The sequence below is a fragment of the Stegostoma tigrinum genome, chromosome 3 (assembly GCF_030684315.1).
Source record: "Stegostoma tigrinum isolate sSteTig4 chromosome 3, sSteTig4.hap1, whole genome shotgun sequence".
In the NCBI taxonomy this organism is placed as follows: domain Eukaryota; kingdom Metazoa; phylum Chordata; class Chondrichthyes; order Orectolobiformes; family Stegostomatidae; genus Stegostoma; species Stegostoma tigrinum.
The window spans coordinates 16,864,073-16,881,777 of record NC_081356.1 but is presented as its reverse complement, the minus strand read 5'-3'; the positions used below and the strand labels follow the sequence as shown (position 1 = coordinate 16,881,777).

Below are 17,705 nucleotides of genomic sequence, written 5' to 3'. Positions count from 1 at the left end.
TTCATCTGCTATTTTTATTTTTGTTTCCTTAGGTTATGTCCTCATGTTTGTTGGTATCCTCCTTACTCTTTCCCATGTCCTTATCCCTCTACCAAATTAGTTTTGGCAAGTTGCACTTTTATCCTGATTACATTTGATAGTCTTCTGTGGTTATTTTTCATTGCTGTGTGACAGTATTTACTTCAAAGGCTGATAAAATTGTGAGCAATAACGAAGTTGCTGGAAAAGCTGAGCAGGTCTGGCAGCATCTGTGAGGGAAAAAACAGAGTTAAAGTTTCAGGTCCGGTTACCCTTCCGCAGAACTGATGGTGGCTGGGAAAATGTCAGTTTACATGCAAAAAAAAAAGAAGTGGGGGGGAGTGGGGTGGGGACAGGGTCGGGAGTAAATGATAGAATAGAGCCTAAAGAGAGAGAAGAGCAGTTGGACAGAGTGACAAACAATAGGTGGAGTGTAATGGCAGGCTATGTAATAACAAAGCCTGGTGTGTGGGGTAGGGGGCTGGGACATGTAACAGTTTAGGCCCTAAAATGAGTCATGATAAGATTGTAGCCCCCTGTAAGTAGGTTAATGTGTCAGTCTTCGTGCAGCTCCAAAGTGAAGCTGTATCCATGCAGTGAAGTCTGTAGAGTGTGATGGTGGGATTTGTAGTTGCATCCTGTTGTTGTTACTAAATGACCTTGTGCATTGTTTTGCTGCTTGATATCTCTCTGCGCCATTTAACATAGAATGAAAAACCCTTCTCCCATTCGTATAATTGCATTTCCCAATGCATTCTCACCACAAACCTGTTGCTTTCTATTGTTGCATTTGAGCTAGGACAGTTCTTGCTGGGGTTCTTTTAATTTGTATTGAGATTCTAGAATCCAGGGTGGCTTCTGTAACACGCCTACTCGTGAACCATGATCTTTTACTTGAAGTACTTACCTTATTTTGCCCTGGATGCCTTGGTTTAGGTATGTTTATACATTCAAGAAAATCCACCTGAATCTCGAGCCTTTTTTTAATTTGCTACGCAAGAAACTTTGTCTTTTAGTCCATTTCGATGTTTTAATTTATTTTAAACAGGAGACTACTACAAAGAAAGCTGCGGTAATGGAACCTCCAAAGAAAGGTGCCAAGAGAGGACGAAAGAGAAAGGTGCAGTTAATTATATTGGTTTGTAGGAAAGGAATTTCCCAGTTCTGTTTTGTCTAGATGTTTCAAGAGTGAACACTGTCATTGCTTCTGGCTTTGGGATTTGCAGCTAAATCTAGGGTGGTGAGTTGAAATTTTTATGCACGTGCATTACATATATTTCTTCAAATGTTTAAATGTAGAATTAAGTGTTACATGCAGAACTGATTGGTTACCCTTGATCTGGTGTCCATTTACATTAGACAGAATCATTACAGGACTGAGCACATTGCCTGCCGTCAGATAGGTTTAATTTGTCCATACCAGTCTAGGGCACACGAGAACTGAAGGTCCAAGACAGTCAGTCAGTCATCATCAGTTACCTGCTTATCACTAGATGGGGTGCAAGGACTTGTGTAAATTTTTAAAAAATGTCTTCTGGTTGTCTGGCCTCTGCAGTTGAGTTCTGGAAGAGAAAAACTGTGGTGTTTTATTTCATCCTTATTGTCTGTGGATCATTCTGATTGTCCTTGACCACATTGTAAATCTGTTGCATCAGAAGTCATTTGTGTGAAATGACAGTCCGTATCAGGCATGCACTGAAAGATTATTTTTCTGTACTTAGTTGGCCAGCATAGTGGCTCACTGGTTACCAATGGTGCCTCAGTACCAGGGATCCAGATCTGATCCCCGCCTTTGGTGACTGTGTGGTGTTTGCACATTTTCCCTGTGTTTGCCTAAGGTTCTCTTCAGGTGGTCCAGTTTCCTCCCATAATCCAAAGATGTGCAGTTTAGTTCATGCTAAATTGCCCTGTATTGTCCGGGGATGTGCAGGCTAGGCGAGTTAGCCACAGTAAGTGTGAGTTTGCAGGGATCGACTCCCTTTGGAGGGTCAGTGCAGACTTGATGGGCTGAATGTGATTCTATGATTCTATAGTGCATGTACATTATAAAGAAAACTTAAATTACAGTTCTATCACATGTTCTGTTCACAGGTTTTTTTAAGACTGAGTTCACTTTGATCTGAAGTGTATAAACCTTCTTTACATTTAGATTGAACAAGTAGATGTCGGTTCAGAGTCTGAAGCCGAAAAGCAGAGCACCAAGCGGAAGAAACAAGGTGGGTAATTTCTTTCCAAACCTTCAATAAAGCTGGAGTGAGTACAGGCAGAATTGGCTGAATGTTGAAGAAGTGTATTAAAGTTCAACATCAGGGCAGAATGCCATTGACAAATTCAGAACAATGGAGAGATCTTAAATTAAAGCAGAACTTTTTGGAAATGTTCGGGTCTCATCAACTGAGGGGAGAGAAGCACAGTTAGCATTTCAGGTCTGTGACCTTCTTATAGGGCTGAAAGCCATTACAGATGTAATTTCTAAATAAGTGTAGGTGTGATGAAAGTAGAGTTGGGAGAGGAAAGGACAGGTTGGTTTCTTTGGATAGAGAGAGGACTGCTGCATAAGCAGCAAATACATTTTTAATTCTAATTCTTTCAATATTGTATCACCTGGAAAAGGTATTGGCACCCCAGATGGTGGGACAGGAGGTAAAGGGACTGATATTGGATCATTCTGTTTAGGAAGCACTGAGTTGATGGAGGTGAAGGAAGTGGAACAAGAGTGTTATTGTTGAATGTGGAGGCTGGTTGCTGTGAAAGGTGAGACAAAGGAGTACTGTATTGTTGAGAGACAATTGGTGAGATTGGAAATGTAGGAAGTAGGACATGTGGCTGAGTTTGTTGGCTGAAGTAGGAAGGCAGGTGTACCTGAAACATTGGTGTGAGAGGGTGGTATTGACAGAGTAGATGCAACTTGATGGAAACCCTGGAAATATGAAACAGTCATACTCCCTTCTCCCCTCCTGTGAGATGTTTGGTGGACAGCCAGTTCCCAGAAATAAAGATGGTAAAATTAAGGGAGGAAGTTGAAGTACACACAATGTACTGGTGGTTAATTATAATATTTTTCACTCCAAGATGAGAGGAGGTGATGATATCAGTGTATGTCATCAAAGTATTAGAAGATGACACAGAAATGGGAACTCAATATTACTGGAGCAAGAAATTTTCCAGTAACTTCATGAAAAGACAGCCGTGGTCTGGATCTACTTGGGCTCCTGTAATGATATATTTTTAATATGCAAGAACTATGAGAAATCCAAGAAAACTTTGTTAAATGAGGCAGAATGATGGTTCATTTAGTCCCATTGACCACTACCTTCCTCTCCCTGGCTGAATAAATGTTTCTTTTTCATCTGACAAAGTGTGAAATCAAAAGAGAAAAGTATTAGTTTCATCATCATTAAACCTGCTATTTTATAAGGTATGACGTATTTCATAAAGTGGAGATTACTTTTCCCCGAGTTTGAAGCTGTGCCATATGCTGGAGATTGGCTTGAGGGATTTACATAAAACTCCGGTCTTTTTTTTCCATTGGATATTGCTGGACCTAAACTGAAAAAGTGGAAAACATGGGTGTGAGAAGTTGGTCACGGGTCAGTTTGGGTTGAGCTCTGGAAGTGGTGATCCGTGTTTACATTTTTAATATAATGGGCAAGTTTAGAACATGAAAGCAATGATTATGGCCAGGTATGCTCAATATGGCTGAGAGGAACGTGGTGTAGGTGAAATAGGGGCAGTCTGATAGGGTTGTATCATTCACTGTAGATAAACCATTCTGAAGTACCTTGTATAATTTTCAACTTGTATATTTATTTTAGTGTTAAAGCATTTTAAAATTTTGAATCAGCAGAAGAGAAATGCTAAAGTTTAGTTAGCCTGAAACTTAAAACCACATCATCAATCGTCCCTATCCCAACCATGAGTTCTGTCTAGGCCCGAAACGTCAGCTTTTGTGCTCCTGAGATGCTGCTGGGCCTGCTGTGTTCATCCAGCCTCACATTTCATTATCATGAGTTCTGTCTGATACTTTTAATTTGGCTTTGAACTAAAATGTCACTTACTTTATTCCGGTGTTGGTCAGTAAGTTGACTTTTCAAAAGAAAATTTGTGCTTTTCTTTCGTAATTTTCCTGTATACTTGCACGTACAAGTTGCAGCTCATTTTACATGCATGTGATTGTTTTTGCAGAAATGAATAGTATATTTTTGAAGCACTTTGTGTGGCATTGTTTCTTTATGCATCTCTCTGTATTTTTCTGCTTACAGACGTTGAGGTGAAGACTCCAAAACCCAGAGGAAGGCGACCCAAAGTCATGGTGATGGCTGCACGCTCAGGCGATGAAAGGTTAATGTGTAGTTAATCCACACAACATTCACTGTTTAAGACTTCCAGTGTCAGTGAGCCTTAACATTTCACTATTTGAATCATTGTGTGATCTGAACCTAATAGCTGCCTCAAGAGTAGGAAGTACTTAATGAATGGTAGACCACTAGAAAGCTCAGAGGAACTGAGGGATCTTGGAGTGCTTGTCCACAGATCCCTGACGGCAGTAGGTTGTATTAATTAGTTGGTTAAGGAGGAACATCAGTCAGAGTATAGATTATCAGAGCACCAAAGTTTATGTTGGAATTATGCAAAACTTTGGTTTGGCCTCAGCTGGAGTACTGTGCGCAGTTGTGGTCACCACAGTATAAGAAGGATGTGATTGCATTGGAAGGAATGCAGAGGAGAGTCATCAGGATATTACATGAATGGAACGTTTTAGCTACAGTGAGAGAGTGGGTAATCTTGGGTTGTTTTCCTTCGAGAAGGCTGAGGGGGCACTGATTGAAGTTTATCAGATTGAGTGGCCTGGATGGGGAAAGGAAATACCTGTTCCCTTTAGCTGAAGAGTCAGTAATGATGCGCGTAATTTTAAAGTGCAGGGCAGGAAGTCCAGAGGGAATCTGATGAAATTTTTTTTTTCACCCAGAGGGTGATGGGAATCTGGAAGGCAGTGCCTGGGAGGGTAGTTGAAGCAGAACACCTCACAACGTTTACAGATCAGTTGGATGAGCACTTGAAATATCATAACAGTCAAGGCTTTGGGCCAAATGCTGGAAAGTGGGATTAATCTTTGTACAGACTTGATGGGTCAAGTCTGTGACTCTGAGAGCTTGGGTGAGGACAATCTTTTGTTTCACGTTTTGGGAAATTATAGCTTATGAGCAATGCGTTAGTTTCAAAGAAATACTGAAATTTAATGTGGCTTCCTTCAGGAGCTGATGATACCCAAAACACTTTATTGCCAATGATTAAAACATTCCCAGACTGATCATTCTTTTAATGTAGAAAGCATGGCCGCTAGTTTGAGAATTTCAATCTGTATTTGACTAATGATGTTGAGTGAAAATCTGTTTTGTGTTATATTGGTTATTCGTAATTCAAAGGTTGATGACAGAACAGGTATCGTCCACAATTTTATCCATTTTGCCATCAAGTAAATTATGCTGGTTATGGAATAGATTCCCTTGTGAGTAAGAGACTTATTATACACACTTTAAACCAAAGACCCAAGAGATCTAATATTTCAAGGATGTACAGCTCCACCTTTTACTTAGTACAAGACAGGAATTACTTACTTCAAGATTTTATTAATTTCCTTGACAAGATTCTTGTAAATACTGTTTGTGAGAAACTAACACAAATGGGAATATCAAAAACATAAGAAATGCTTAGCAGCCTCTTGATCTTTTCTACTATCGTTTAAATAATTGTTGGTCAGTTCTTTAACTGCATTTCCCACCTGTGCCCCATACCTCTTCATGCTCTTAAATGTCTCTGTTTCAGCCTTTAAAAATTTTACTTCCCCCAGTATTTACAACCTTACTGTATACTGATTTTTCCTGTAATGTTAAGATTTGATACCCCTTATTAAATGGTGTGAAGAAAGATGGAGGAAATGAGATGAGTAGAAAGCTCTGATCAAATGGTAGCCTTCTCTACTAAACCCTTTGTTCCTAAGTTTCACTGGTACTTGTTTTGACGTAGCTGATGTTTTGTATGTTCTGCCAGTGAGAATGATGGTATGAACAAAGCTGAGGTGAAGAAGGCAGCCTTGGAAGAAAAGCGAAAGAAGCAACATGAGCAGAAGAAAGTGAAGGAGGAGGAGGAGAAGAAAGAGGATAAAAAGAGTGACAAACCAAAAAAAGAACTTGTTAAAAAGGAAGGAAAGAAGGACCATGCAGAACCCAAGAGGAGGAGAAGCACCAAGACCAAGTCAACTTCAGAGACTGAAGAGGAGGAACCAGAAGATGGAGTAAGCACTGTTTGACATCTAAAAGTACAGCCAACAGCATAGGATTTCATTTTCTTGAACCTGGTTTACGTTTGGCCGATTTCCCTCAGGTTAAACTGATGGGGTCTCTATTTACCGAATATTTCTTGTGGTCTGCTGGAGTATGTTTGAAAATCAAAGCACTATTACAGACTTCCAGTAGGTTGATTTGCCAACACCTCTGTTCTTGATGAGTAAATAAACCGATTTTGGAATGGATCAATTGTGCACGGTTTGGAAATTTTTTCTTTTGAAATGATTTGAGAATGGTGGATTTGTTAACGCACATTAATTCCTTTGCTAACTGGTGGGACAGTTTAGTTTAGCTTGAAGGAGGTATTTTTGCCAGGAATTAAATTTGAAAACAGCTGGGATTCTTCTCCCAAAACAAACAAATGTACAAAACTGATCTGGGTTTTCTACTGTAGCCCAAGAACAGTTCTTACTGTTGCATATAGATACAATTATTATGGATTGTTACATTTGTGAAGGTCTACCAAATACATGTTGTAAAATGCCACGTTCTCTGGTTGCCTTGTAAAGCCTGTTGATGTAGTTCTTGATGCCCCACTTCCTGCCCCAAGAAAGCAATTGTCACCACGTAGCTTTCAGCCTGAAAGGGCGACCAAAATCATTCTAATCACTCATTTGTCTGCCAGCTTTATTGTAGAATCGAGATCTGGTCTTGCTTTTGAACATGACAGTTTATCTTTGTGATTGCACAGTTAACCAGAAGAAATTCCTGCTTTTTGAGACAACAGAATCCTGCTGTCGCTCACTCATTTTTTTTCAGCTTAGCACCACAAATCTAAGCCAACGTTATTAAACATTTACATGCATTCCTCTAATACACCTTTACCTTCTACTTTTTTTTTTTGCTCTTACATAACATTTTTTGTTCACTGTCTATGTTCAAAGGAAGAGAAAAGCAAGAAAACGAAATGGGATGCTGCTAACAGACGGAATCTAATGAAAAAGCAAAATGAAAGGGAGCAGGAAGAAAAACTGTGCAAAGTGGAGGAGAGCAAAAAAGATGAGCAGTAAGCACTGGCTTCTGATATTACATTCTCATGTGTTGAACATGATGGATGTCGATTATTAAAATAATTTGGATCTGTAATGTTGGTATTTACAAACCTAATGGTAGGAGGCATACATATCAGTAATCCATGATTTATCTCAGATGCCAATCAAACCCACATTCAGGTTGATTAAATTGTTTATGACGTATTTATAATTCATCAATGTTGTGAAATACAGTCTGAAATAATATGTTTACATAAAACCTTTTGGGGTCTCAGTTTCATGGAAGGAATCCCTTTTGACAAAGTTCTAAACTTGGGTGTGATGTTTGTTTTTCCTCCCAGTCAGGTATAAATATAATCAGGCATAAATATAGTTCATCTGATAAATTCAATTTATCCTTCCACCCAGGCAAACGAAAGAGGACAAAGAAGGAAAGAAAGAAGAAAAACTCAACTTCAAGAAAATAGAGAAAAAGAGAGGTGTGGATCTGTTTGTTTAGATTTGTTGCACTATTATCAGAAAGGCTGACTGAAATTTTTTTCATAAAATACCTTTGCCTTGGTTCACAGAAATGTCAATGGAATTGAGACTTCAGAAGTTGCACAGTGAAATTAAATTATCCCTGAAGATCGACAAGCCTGTGAGTACTCGGTAGATGAATACAAAATTGGACCTGTTCCTAATTTGTATCATATGAGATGCAGGGATCTATTGTAAGTTCAGTTTCTGATTAATAGAACTGTGACGATTGCAATTTTTATATGTTTATATATATTTTAATACTTGGCAATAGTTCAAGTAAACACTTCAAAATTGCTCTGTAATTTGCCAGGATTTTCACCTTTTATCTTGTAACTTTGTGAACGTACAAACCTATGAACAAAATTGGAACGAGAGTGGCCGCTGTGGTGTTCCAGTAAGACCATAGCTGATCTGATTGATCCATATTCTTCAACATTTCACTCCCTTGCTTATCAAGAATCTACCTGCCTTTGCCTCAAATATATTCATGGGCTCCACTGCTCTTTGAGGAAGAAGATTCAAAGACACCTTTGTCAAACAAAAGTTTTCTTTTATCACAGATTTAAGTAGATGACCTCTTATTTTAAAATAGCAATACCTAGGTCTAGGGTCCGCCAGAAGAGAATTTCCTTTCCGTATGAAACCTATCAAGACCCCTTAAGAGCTTGTATGTTTCAATCAAATTGCGTCCTGCCCTTTTCAACTCTAGTGGATAAATGTTTAGCTTGTTCAATCTTTCCTCACAACGTGCCCATTCCAGATATTGGCCTGGTAAACCTTCTCTAACTGCTTCCAATTCATTTACAACTTCCCCAGAGGAAACCAGAACTGTGCGCACTACTCCAGACCTGGTCACCAAGGCTGTGGACAACTGAAATAAACCTCAGGAGAGGTCCTTTGCAGTTCTGGGAGAGGGAGGCTCTGAGCTGGGCTAGTCTTGATGGTAGTACCAGGAGATGCCCTTTCTGAAGAAGGGCCTAGGCCCGAAACGTCAGCCTTCCTGCTCCCCGATGCTGCTTGGCCTGCTGTGTTCATTTAACTCTACACTTTGTTATCTCCGATTCTTCAGCATCTGCAGTTCCTACTATCTCTGAAATGAACCTCACTACTTTTGTTTCTAACTTGCCTTATGATAAATTATAAACATTCAATTAGCTATCCTGATTACTTTCTGTACTTGCACATGAGCTTTTTACAATTCAAACACTAGGACACCCCAGATCCTTTTACATTTCAGTGTTCTGCAGTTTCTCATCATTTAGACAATGCTTTTTACATTCTTTCTGCCAAAATCAGAACTTTAATCTTTTCCCACATTATCCTCCATTTGCCAGATCTTTGCCCACTCTTTTAACAGAGAAATTCACTATGCTTTCAAGATGGCATCTTAGAATAGCATGTTCTGGAGTTGGCCAGAGCATGAGCTGTATTAGATGTGATATAGTGCAATGAGCTGGTCTTAATCAATCTCATAGTGAAGGGCTCCTAGGGTAGCAGCGACCATACTATGACTGAATTTTCTGTTCAGTATGAAGGAGAGAAGAGCGGGTTTGAGAGTATATCTTTAAAACATTAAATGAAGGAAGTTATATGGGCATGAAAGCAGAGCTGGCTGAAGTGAAGCGACTAATTAGTTTAAATCACAGGTCAAAAACAATGCAGTGGCAGCTATTTAATGGGATATTTCAGAATATACAGAACATGTTGCAATGAATAAGAAAATGCCAAGGGATGTTGTTAACCAGGATGGTTAGATATTAATCAAATTAAAAGAAAAATCCAAAATTGGTAACAGGTCAGAAATTTGGACAGCACATTTAAAACAAAGCACAATAACTAAACTTTAATAAAGAAGGAAAAATAGGTTACAAGAGAAATCAGGTCAGAAACAAACTTATTGTAAGAATTTCTATGAATATTTAAAGAGAGTTAACCAAGCGAGCATAGCAAATGAAACTTAATGAAGAGTTGAAGATTAATACTGAAAAATAATGGCAGATGAATTGAACAGCTATTTTGCATTAATCATCACTGTGAAGGATATAAGGAGCATCTCAGGAACAATGATAAAGCAAGAAATGGAAAGGAGGGAGGAACTTTGGGATGGATTGGGGAAATCACAAGTACCAGAGAAGTGGTGCTGAGTAAATTGTTTGAGCTGTGGACAGACAAGTTTCTGAGTCCTGGTGGATATTATCTCACAGTCTTAAAGGATGTGGGCAGTAAGCTACTCGGTGCATTTCTTTAAATGTTCCAAAACTCCCTTGCTTCGGGGATGGTCCAATTCGATCGGATAATACTGCAAATAACTCTATTCAAAAAGGGAGGGAGAAAGAAAGCAAGAACCAAAAGCCAGTTAGTGTAACACCTGTCGTAGGAAAAATGTTAGATGTTATAGCAAGGCATTTGGATACGTTCAAGAATATCAGGCAAAGTCAACATTGTTCTGTGAAAAAGGAAATCCTCCTTGACCAAACTATTGAAGGTCGTTGAAGAAGTTATAGGAAGGATTATTAAACTGGAGAAGGTTCAGAAAAGATTTACCAGGATGTTTCCAGGAATGGAAGGTATTAGATAGAAAAATAGACTGGAAAGATTGGGGGGTTTTTCACTGGAAGGTAGGAGATTGAAGGGTGACTTTATTGAGATTTATAAAATAATGAGGGACATAGATAAGGTGAATGACAGGGATCTTTTCCCTAGGATGGGGGAATTCAAGACTAAGGGGAATATTTCTAAGGTGAGAGGAGAAGGACTTAAATGGGATGTGAGGAGCAACTTTACTTAAACACAGAGTGGTCTGTGCATGGAATGAACTGCCAGAGAAAGTGGTGGATGCAGGTACAGCTACAGTGTTTAAAAGACATTTGGATAAATTCATGAAAAGGAAAGGTTTGGAGCAATATGGGCCATACACAGGCAGGTGAGACTAATTTAGTTTGGAAACACGTTAGGCTTGGACTGGTTGAATTTGCTGTATGACTCAATACTATGTACTGTGAACAGAGGAGAACCAGTGGCTGTATTAAACTTAAATTTCAAGAAGGCAGAGTGGTGAGGTGCTACATCAAAGGCTGTTTTGGAAAATAAATCTTCATGATTCAGGGATTAGCATATGGCATAGATAGGAGATTGACTAATGGGAAGGAGAGAGTAGATGTAAATGGATCTTTTTCAATGCAATGATCTGTGAATTGCATTGAGACTCCCCAAAGTTCTAAAACTTATCATGAATATCCATTGCTAACAGATGTCCCTACTAGATCATGAATGTGAAAATAAAAATGCTGGAGAAGCTCATCAGGTTTGGTAGTTTCTGGAAAGAAAACAGGTTAATAGTCATTTTGGAGTCATATGGTTCCCCTCTACACAAATGCTACCAGACCTGACCAGCTTGTCAAGTACCTTGTTTTTATTTCAAATATCCAGGATCTGCAGTATGTGTTGCTTTTATATACATCAATAAGGATAATTGCTGATTGCAAGACTAACAACTTATTGCAGCATGTTCTTCCAATTCTGTCTTGCCAAAGCTACTTTTCAGTAAATTACCTGTACATTTTTGTTTATGTTGTTGCATCATTCCATTGATACAATAAAGAAAAAAAATCTATTGACTTAAGCACCTTTCACAATCTCAGAATGTTCCAAAGTGCTTTATTGTCCCTGGAGTACTTTGAACTTCAGTCACAAGTGCAATGTAGGTAACTTGTTTCAGTTTGATATCTTGGTACTTTTGGATGTTTACTTTGTTCAAGGGGAAGGCAATTATAATGTTGCTGGAAAAACTCCAGGAAAAAATCAAGTATTGTTTGCAGGGGCTGTCTATAACTCTAAAGTAGCTGAGTCACATTTCAGATGGCAGTGGAAGGTGGAAGAAACAGGTTAAACCCCAATAGCAAGATGCCTAACACCTACTGTTCGTTCTTCTTTTCACACTGACACTTGGAATACCAGCACAAAATGTCCAATATCTCCAGTCCATTGGTCACGGCTGATGCCTTAGCATCACTAGAGACATAGTATCTGAGATCAGTAAAATCCTGTCATCATGTTGTCTGAAGCCACATATTTCAAAATATCTGGAGGACTTCTCACATTAATAAAGTTCAGAATTTCTCAAAATAGGACTTTGATGCCATTGAGAGAATAATAAAGCTAGATCAGTGCTTCAGGCAGCCTTTAGTTGCTGCATTGTCAGGGATCATATTATTTAGGTCGTACCATTACTAGATTTGCTAAAACTAAAACACTCCCAACTTGATGCTAGCCCATTCAGCATGTTGGATAATTAACTATGCATTGAGTGACATTGTAGATAAGTGAGGGGAGATCATCTATTAAGAATCCATGTCATACATCTCTTGATGACTGTTACTTAACTAGTCTTAAGTGGACTCCTTACTTCGGCACCTGCAAAGTCTGGAATTAACATAATTTCTTTCAGCACTTTTTCCTATCCTGGGCCCAAGCATCATTGAAAAATTACATTTACGTAATCTTCATAGTGCACCATTTGGAAAGAGGTGGGCAGGTGATCAAAATCTTTATTTCAAAAAGGTTTCAAGGAGGGAAAAATAAAAGTAAAGAAGTTTTAGGGAGGAACTCTGGAATAATGTGTGCCTTTTTCAGTTTTTCTGTGGAGAATTGCCTGCATTGTTAGTGAAAATTATGAATGATTTAGTTTGGAAACTAAATGTAAAACTGCATAAAACAGAGAATGGGGATGAGTTGCAGTGTGGTTCAAATGCTATAAATTGAACATAAATCGTTAAACCTAAAGATGCCAAATTTAAACCTAACCATAAATCTAACTTTTTTTTCTTTAAATGAAAGGATTAAAGATGCTGCATTTAGGAATTTTGTACTGTTGTAATTGCAGATTCAAAATTGATGTAATGCCTCACCATAACTTCTGTTCCTTTTTAGGATGTGAAAAAATGTATTGAGACCTTAGATGAACTTGCGGCACTCCAGGTTACTCCACAGCATCTGCAGAAACACAGTGAACTGATTGCAACACTTAAGAAGGTTAGATGTGTCTGGAATTTAAGAGCTGATGTTCCTCATTCACGTTATTGTATGCCCCTTTTCCAACTACCCCCTCCTCCCTCAACCTTTCTTTTGAAATTGCTGTGAGGCTTGGCCTGGAAGTCAGTTGGATTAGTTGAATGTGGAATCTTTATTTAACATCTGCGTGTAAGCTTTTCAGTAGTGCTCACTGGCTAACAAGCAAGAGGAGGAATTTGGGGTGAAATTATCGGATTGATTTGGGACATCCTTGGACCGAATCATCAGAGGCAAATCTTTTGAAGCATTTAGAATAAGTGACTAATAGAATAGGTAGGGATTGTAGAGAATGCTGATTTGAACTTGGAGACGAAATTCAACCAGGTGTCTAGTTCCTGTGTTAGAAAAGTGCAGGATTATGCTACAAGAGGAAAACGTCACTGGTTGGTTGGCTTAGTAGAAAAGAATTGTGATGAAATGTGAGTCTGGCCTAGGAAACGTCAGAAGGTGGGTGTCAAGTAACTTCTGGTTCCAGTTGCTGAGCAATGCAATGAAGATCAGCAAATCTGCAGAGACCTTACAGGAAGATCATAGAATCCCGACATTGTGGAAACAGGCCCTGCGGCCCAACAAGGGTGATTTTAGGGATGAGAAATTCATGGACAGTAGGAGTGATTTTTACCTGGGCCACTTTGAAACTTTTTTAAAAAAAAAATAAGAAATTGAAAAGTTCTGATACATTGCTCATCAAGAAAGTTTGTAACAAATGATCAGTTTAAACTGGCCAGTGAGCACTTAAGGGAAGATTGGGTGAACACCTAGAAGCAGTGAAGGCTGCAGGGTTATTGAGAAAGAGCTGAGCAGTAGGGATTAGTTTATTTCAGTTGGTTACAAAGATAATCTTCAGTGCAACTAGAGGCAATCAAGAATAGCTGAAGGAACTGATCGCAAACAAGGGATTGGTGAATGGGGGAGTTTGGTGAAGGGTTGGCAGGAGATACTTTTGTTTCTGCCTTCACCCTTTCTACCCTGTAGAAATTGGAACTTGCTTTACTACAGGGAAAGGAGTTAGCGAGGTTTATTTCATTGTTAAGGTTTAAAATAATAATTGAATTGGGGGTAAAATTTAATGCACTAATAAAAAGCAACATAATTGAATAATATAGTGAAATAAAACTCATTAAGGATGGCAAGATAGATGATGTGCCAAGACTTCAGCATGTGGAAGCTTCTGGATACCTCTGATCTATGATGAAGATGTGTGCAATAAATGTTTGTGTCTTGAACTGCTTTGGTGCAGGTTTATTGAGCTGACTTTATGCTTAAAGGGGCACTCTGCTTAAAAGTGGTAGGATTAAGGCTCTTTCTGTAGGATTTGCTGAAATAAAATTAAGGTGTTTTGTGTGGTTTTATTTGCAACAAAGAATTGGGAATTGTCTGTTCTTTTCCTTGTAACTGAGGCACAGGCTTCCATGCTTTACAAATAGTTCGTTGGGCTGTGATATACATCCTCAACTGTGTCTGTATTCTGTGCGAATAAAAAAAGTCTAATCACTACCTCTTTATTTTACTTCAAATGATGGATTTTGTTTTTATTGGTTTTTGTCTTGTGACAGATGCGAAATTACAAAGCTTGTCAAGACATCATGTTCAAGGCAGATATGATCTACAACAAATTCAAATCCATGTTCTTGGTTGGTGAAGGTGATTCTGTGATTGCACAAGTACTAAATAAATCTCTTGCTGACCAGCGGCAACATGAGGAAGCAGTTAAGGCACGAGAGCAAGAGAAGAAAAATGATCAAGTGGAAACTAACAAGAAAGCTGACAATACAGAGGAACAACTGACAGGTAAAGTCCATATTAACCTTTCCCACTCCTTGCCTACCTGTGAACTAACTGTACAAATGGTGTTCAGTTCTGTATTAGCTAAAGTCTCCTATGTTTTCTGGAGTATGGAAGAATTTATTATATCAAGTGCTGTCTGTCTAGAGCAAGACATTTAGCTCTGACTGAAAACTTCTTGTTGCCCTAAGATCTCACTAATCTTAGCTCTTTGTGATTGATTTTGATAGTTGTAAGTCTGTTATGGTTTTCTTCTTGTCTCCAGTTTGTGTCTCTGCCAATTCATATCAGTTTGTTTGCCTGACAGTGCGCTAGCTTCAGTCTCTGTCCTACCTTTTCAACCCCTTCAATTCGCGTAGCCTAATCAGAATTCTTGGTTCATGTCTCCAATTGCTGACAGCCCTCCCAACTCATATAAGTTGCTGAGGATGTGTTTCCAAGCATTCTGCTTGATGTTTGAGTTGCAGGCTTTTCCCACTTTTCCCCTTTTATGTTCATTTACCACATGTTATCACAGCAAGATTTATCATAGAAGCATCGAGTCCCTGCAGTGAACTTAGAGGCCATTTGGCCCATTGAGTCTGCACTGATCATCTGAAAAACATTCCTTCCAGACCCACCCTATCTCTGTAACCCTGCATTTACCATGGTAAATCCACCTAACCGGAATATTTTTGTAGTTGGGTAGGTAGAGGAGACAGGAGGAAGGAAGCTAGTGTTTTGAGGTCAAAGCTTTATGTCAAGCCAGCACAGACTTTTCCAACTTGTTGTTGGAGTTATAATTATGTTTGTTCAAAAGCAGTCAGCAGAAGAGGTTCTTCTGGTGGGTTTGCAACTGAATTCACACACAGTTCCAGAAATTTGCTCTCTATTTTGACATCTAAATCCTAAAATACTTTGCACAGCTTTCGTCACAAAAGTGCCAGCAGCTGAACTCGAACAGGTGATAAGAGCCAAGGCTCTTATCCCTGGTGAGTATCCAGTAATTGAAAGTAGAACATGTGAACACTTAGCATGGAAACTGTCTCAATTCTAGAGCCGAATTCTAAAAGACAGTTGCCACTTGTTGCCTTTGTTCATATGTAGCATATGACAGAGTAAGTACCTCCAGGAGAGGATAGAAAATTTGGGAGAGCCTCTTATGGTTTATTGCCATATAAAATTTTAGTCAGCTTTTCAGTGTTTGCTTCAGTGTTTTGATCCCTGGAACTGCACGCTGTGGTGTAATTTGTGCCACATAGTCAACGCTTGTTAAGGAATTTGTGCAGCTTCTGCGTTATCACTAAGAAGCCTTATCTTTGTTTGTTGTCAGCTGCTAAAGCTTTAAATGGAGAAGTTGTACCACAGGATGCAGAGAATGACCACACTTTGAAACGGGCAGAAAACAAACCCAGTGATGAGAAGAAAAATAAATCTGATGCTGTGCAGCCACCACAGAACAGGTCAGTGTAACGAAGTTTAAAGCTTGGTGAGGATTAAAATTCTTTGAGGATCTGGGTCTGTTTTAGTTACTTTACTGCCTTTGTAGTTTGGTCCATACTTCTGTGGTTGCCTCTGGACTGTCATTTGGTGAGTGGACTGGATTGTATTGTGAAATCTAAAAGATGTGACTAATTGGCTAAGCTGTTATGAAGAGATTCTGTTCAGAAGAGACTTTGGAACCTTGCACTCAGGAGGATGTGGCAAGTTCGTGCTGAGCAGTGTTAGGTACAGCTAAGATTCATGGTGCTCCTTCTGTACTAACATAACCACTATAGAGATTAGATATACAAAAGGATTTACTTTAATGGTAAAGTCCTTCATTAACACACCTCTCACATTAGCTGGCTCAAAGGTATATGATTTCTAAGGACGCTTGCTACAAAATGGTAGTGTATCCGCTAATTCTGCGTCTCATGTTCCAGTCTACAGCTGAGTCTACAAAGGAGCTGAGCACTACCCACCCATATATTTAATTATAGATTAACTGCCCAATCTATATTGTTAACAACTTTTATTTAGGGGCTTTAAGCATAATAAATTGTTTGCAATAAGGTGACTCAACACAGTACAGAGCAGGGATGGATTAGTCCTGGCTGTTGTTATTCAGTGCCGTTTTAATTGATATTTCCACTACCTCAGAATAGAATAGAAATTTACGGTCACGTGTACTTCTAATACAATTCTAAAAATACAGTGAAAAGTTTTATAAGTTGTCCCACCACGGTGCCCACATAAGTGACAGAAGTCCATGCATAACTGTTGGCTGGGAGGAAAGTAACAGTCATCCCTTTTGAGATTAAAATGATTTTAATCAAATAAAACGCAACCAAGTAACTTAATATTTTCTCTTTCTCTTCAGTGAACTGCATCAGTCTGATGCCTCGCAGTTGGCAAAACAACCGTCAGCCAATTCCGAGGCTGAGCAGATGGAGACTGGACCAGGAGCTGAAAGCTGAGTAGCTCCAATTTGCGAACTGCCACCAGATTTAAAATGTAGTGCCTAGCACAGGCATTGTTAGTGGGGGGAGGGGGCGGGGGGGAAAGAGGGAGGGGGGAGAGAGGGTAGGGGGTGGGGTAGTGCTTTTGTTTCCTCTTTTTTTGTAACTTCTGATCTGTAGACAACTTGCTATTTAATACTGGATATCCACAAGGAAACCCCCATAAGAGTAACATAGCAACAAATAAGCATATGGCAGCGTTTTACCACATAGAACTGATGAAGCCTAGGTGTACATTTTTTTATTTGGATCCTTTTCCTGCCGCCTTTGTTGAAAAATGTTTTATACAATTGGAGGGTGGTGGGTTTTCCTTGTTTTTTGGATGTGTATAGTAAATCAGTGATGTTTTTATGTTGATATGGTGTATTTTTTTGTGTATTAACCTGTTGAGGCCAAATCTGCTTTAACGCCAAATAATCAAAAGTAGTCTTTGTTCCTGCCTGTCGAATTGCAGGTTGTATCGTAAAGAAACTTCTGTGCATTTTTAAAAA

The 17,705-nt window shown here is 39.0% G+C and overlaps 1 protein-coding gene across 1 annotated transcript in view; it reads left to right on the top strand.

The window, feature by feature from the left end:
* psip1a (PC4 and SFRS1 interacting protein 1a) overlaps positions 1-17,241 on the top strand; it is a 31,609-nt gene extending 14,368 nt beyond the window's left edge. The window contains exons 5-15 of the mRNA XM_048527576.2: positions 1,067-1,138; positions 2,168-2,234; positions 4,281-4,359; positions 6,070-6,313; positions 7,250-7,371; positions 7,766-7,836; positions 7,927-7,997; positions 12,809-12,910; positions 14,506-14,740; positions 16,047-16,176; positions 17,076-17,241. Coding sequence (XP_048383533.1) covers positions 1,067-1,138; positions 2,168-2,234; positions 4,281-4,359; positions 6,070-6,313; positions 7,250-7,371; positions 7,766-7,836; positions 7,927-7,997; positions 12,809-12,910; positions 14,506-14,740; positions 16,047-16,176; positions 17,076-17,172 — 1,290 coding nt within the window. The 3' untranslated portion in view covers positions 17,173-17,241. The remainder of the gene's footprint in view (positions 1-1,066; positions 1,139-2,167; positions 2,235-4,280; positions 4,360-6,069; positions 6,314-7,249; positions 7,372-7,765; positions 7,837-7,926; positions 7,998-12,808; positions 12,911-14,505; positions 14,741-16,046; positions 16,177-17,075) is intronic.
* The last annotated feature ends 464 nt before the right edge of the window (positions 17,242-17,705 follow it).